Source organism: Notothenia coriiceps, unplaced genomic scaffold, assembly GCF_000735185.1.
Source record: "Notothenia coriiceps isolate Sejong01 unplaced genomic scaffold, NC01 NC01_scaffold00037793, whole genome shotgun sequence".
NCBI classification, from domain to species: Eukaryota; Metazoa; Chordata; class Actinopteri; order Perciformes; family Nototheniidae; genus Notothenia; species Notothenia coriiceps.
The window spans coordinates 702-4,180 of NW_011370494.1; the positions used below are offsets into that span (position 1 = coordinate 702).

At 40.3% G+C, this 3,479-nt stretch overlaps 1 protein-coding gene across 1 annotated transcript; it reads left to right on the top strand.

Annotated features, from left to right (window-relative positions):
- Nucleotides 1–497: 497 nt before the first annotated feature.
- LOC104967813 (eukaryotic translation initiation factor 4 gamma 2-like) lies at nt 498–2,324 on the top strand (the record flags this gene model as incomplete). Its single annotated transcript, XM_010797344.1, has 5 exons — nt 498–639; nt 1,057–1,220; nt 1,322–1,435; nt 1,607–1,735; nt 2,220–2,324. Coding segments are annotated over 5 exons (654 nt in total), but the record flags the coding sequence as incomplete, so codon positions are not given.
- Nucleotides 2,325–3,479: the final 1,155 nt, after the last annotated feature.

Here is a 3,479-nt window from a genome sequence, read left to right on the forward strand (position 1 = left end):
TTATCGTTCGTAACGATATATCGTGCAGCCCTAATACAGATGCAAATCGTGTAAACAATCACCCAGAAAGTGGTTAAAGGCAGAGTCAGTTTAAGGAGTCATTTGATTTAGCTTTTCTTATTTCTTTAGGGGGGCTATTCCAGAGTCTTGATGCAGCTCCTTACTGTTTGAGAGTTACACTTTTCTAATACAGCTCTTGGCCAGCACATGGCTTTAAACAAAAACAATGTAGGGAAATCAATATCTGAAAGGGGTATACTGTACCTTTTTACCTTTTTGTTATATGTGCATGAAAGTCTGGCCGCTGCATTTTGTACCAGGTGTGGGAAAGTGTGTCAGCAGGAATATTGTTTTGACAAAAAGAAACGCACGTGATTTATTAATTTTTCCGCGACGATAACAATCGTGTAGTTTGGTATGGAGTATGGAACTGCCTTGAGTTAATGTTGGATATTAAATGTAAGGACCCCCGCTCTGTTCTGTGTTTCCCTTTTTAGGATTTGAGTGTTTTCATCCCAGCACCCATGTCTCAGGGGATGAGGATGGACTTCTTCCTGGAAAGCCCCTTCATGCCCAACAGAATGAAACTGGACAGGGAGACTCTCGGGGGATTGGCCGATATGTTTGGGCAGATGCCAGGTACGGACTTTAATTCATGACGTCTCGACTCAGGCTGCACGATTAATCACAATGTTATCGCAACGTGGACTAGCGCAATATTATTCACAGGAAGCTAAATATTGGTGTAAGGCTGAATATGTGCTGCTGCAGAGAAGTCCTGGGAGACCAATAGAACTCTTCAGACTCAAGAGATTTCTTTTTGGGTAGAAATATTCTTAGAAAAATCACACCATGATCATGTGTTGTCGCACAATCAATCTAAATAATAGTTTTTTTTAATCGTACAGCGCTAGTCTCAACTTGAGAAGCCACATCATGTTTTCATTAACCTTTCATGCTTTCTGTGTTGAATGTCATTATGGTTTGATTTGGTTTGATGTTCACCCTATAATGCTCGATTGTTTCTCCTGCTTGACCTCTCCTCTGTGTGCCCAGGCGGTGGGATTGGAACTGGCCCTGGGGTTATTCAGGATCGGTACTCTCCCACCATGGGACGCCATCGCACCAACCCGCTCTTCAACGGCCACAGTGGCCACGTCGCCCCCCCGCCACAGTCACAATTCGACGTGGGGCAAAAGTCTTTCGTTAAGTCCAACCAGGTAATCCTGCTGCCACATTTGAATATTATTCAGACTGACAGTGACGGATGCCTCACTGCAAATCCTGAAGTTATTCACTATTACCATGTGACTTTCAACAGGTTCAGAACCAGCATTTCCTCAACCAGAACCAGAACCACCTGGCCCAACAGCAAGTCCAGTCCAAGGACATGCCTCCCCGATTCAGCAAGAAAGGACAGCTCAATGTAGACGAGGTAACTACACATTGTTGTAGTTGGGTTACAGGATATGGACAAAGAAGAAACATTCTTGGATCTAGCTCTTGTGCAGATTTGTTTGTTTACCAATAAATAAACGGAAGACATGCGAGTGCACGACTAATCGTATTGTATGCCTTGTGTTTATGCCGTCTGCTGGTGTCTCAGATCAGCCTCAGACCTGCCCAGTCATTCCTCCTCAACAAGAACCAGGTACCCAAACTCCAGCTTCAGATCCCCACCATGATGCCTCCCAGCGCCCAGCCCCCCCGCACTCAGACCCCCCCTCTGGGACAGGTAGGAGACCGTCTCATCTCAGTTTAGATCATTTTTAAGATGCACCACAGTTCTACAGATCCTAAACATTTAAAAAAGGTATTGAATGCATTGATTTTGAATTGAAAAAATCAGAGTCCTTTTTTAAAAGCTGTGAAAATATTAAAGTATGATTTTAATGAATTTAAAAAATATATAATTTGCATTTCTTTTGTTGCATTATCAAAAAAATAAATTTAAAAAAAAAGGGTTAAAAAATGCCGATCCGGAGGAATGTGTCATTTAAAACAAATACAATCTTGAAATCTTGAGTCTAATATGCCTTAAATTGTAGGAAAAGGGTAGTTAACATTTAAAGAATACAAAAAGCATTCAAAGAAAACATTAAAAGTGTTAAAGATTAGCGTGGGAGAGAATTAAAGAATCCTGGCCACACCGAATCATCAGTAAACATTTCTTGGTGCTTTATCTAAGATGATAATCACATGACCTTTTTGTTCCTCAGCCCCAACAGCTCGGCCTGAAGACCAACCCTCCGCCCATCCAAGAGAAACCTCAGAAGATCAACAAGAAACCCCCGCCCACCAAGGAGGAACTGCTTAAAATGACGGTAAGGAAAATCAAATCCTCCGCTGTTCACCGTCCAGAAGTCCTGCAGTGTATAAACAATGGAAGATTGGTCTATACATTTGACTAGGCATCGGGTTTGTGTGGAGTACAATACTGTAACATAGTTTTAATTTGTTACAAAAAAGGTAAAAAGACAAATCTAAAGAACAAAAAAATATGGAAAAAAAATCAGTTAATGAAAAATGCTTGTCATTAAAGATAACATTGCATACCCTCAACACTAAAATGTTTCTAACCAGGGTTCCCACAGATCCTTAAAACATCTTAAAAGGAATTAAATAATTAATTAAAAAGATGTGGTATCATTTTAATAAAATGTCTTAAAGGGGACCTATCATGCAAAATGCACTTTTTAATGTCTTTTCTACATAAAGATGTGTCCCGGTGTGTCGGGGAACTCACGCAGCATCAGAAAATAAAACCCTCTCTCTTTTCCTCCGTACCCGAATCTCTAAAAACGGGGGAACAACGGAGCTGATCCAGATTTGCGTCCGATATGACGTAATATCTGAAATGTGGACCCACGGCCCTATCAGAAACGTTGCTATCAGAAACAATGCCCGACTGTTTTGGACGTAATATGGTCGGTGTTTACATTAGCATCGCTAACACTCAGAGCTAACCTGTACTGGAGAGCATGTGTGTGAAGAAGCAGGAAATAAAAAGGAACTCACCTTGTGGTATAACCGGCAAGAGAGAAAGCCTTTGAGCTCCATACTGTTTCAGAGATAATCCTTGATAATCCATGATATGGCGTTTCATCACCGCAGTATTTAGTTTAGACAGTAGCTGCTGGGTCCCACATGAGCTCAGACCCCTCCTTTTTTTTTTTTTTTAAAGCTTTATACCCCAAATCAGCACTTTTGAAACAGGAAGTGAAATAGAGGGATATGAGGCATGGCTAGAATGGGTGATCTGTATTTTGAGCAAAACACTTCATAGACATGTTTTTAATATATTTGTAAATATCTGAGACCTATGCTATTGCCTAAAAAGAGCATGATAGGTGACCTTTAAGTTAAAATAGAAAAAATGTGTATGGACACAAGAGGTTAAAGTAAAATGTGAAATAAAAGGATCAAATAAAATACAAATAAGAAGTCAAAGTAAAATGGGCAGGAATAAAAAAAAAAAA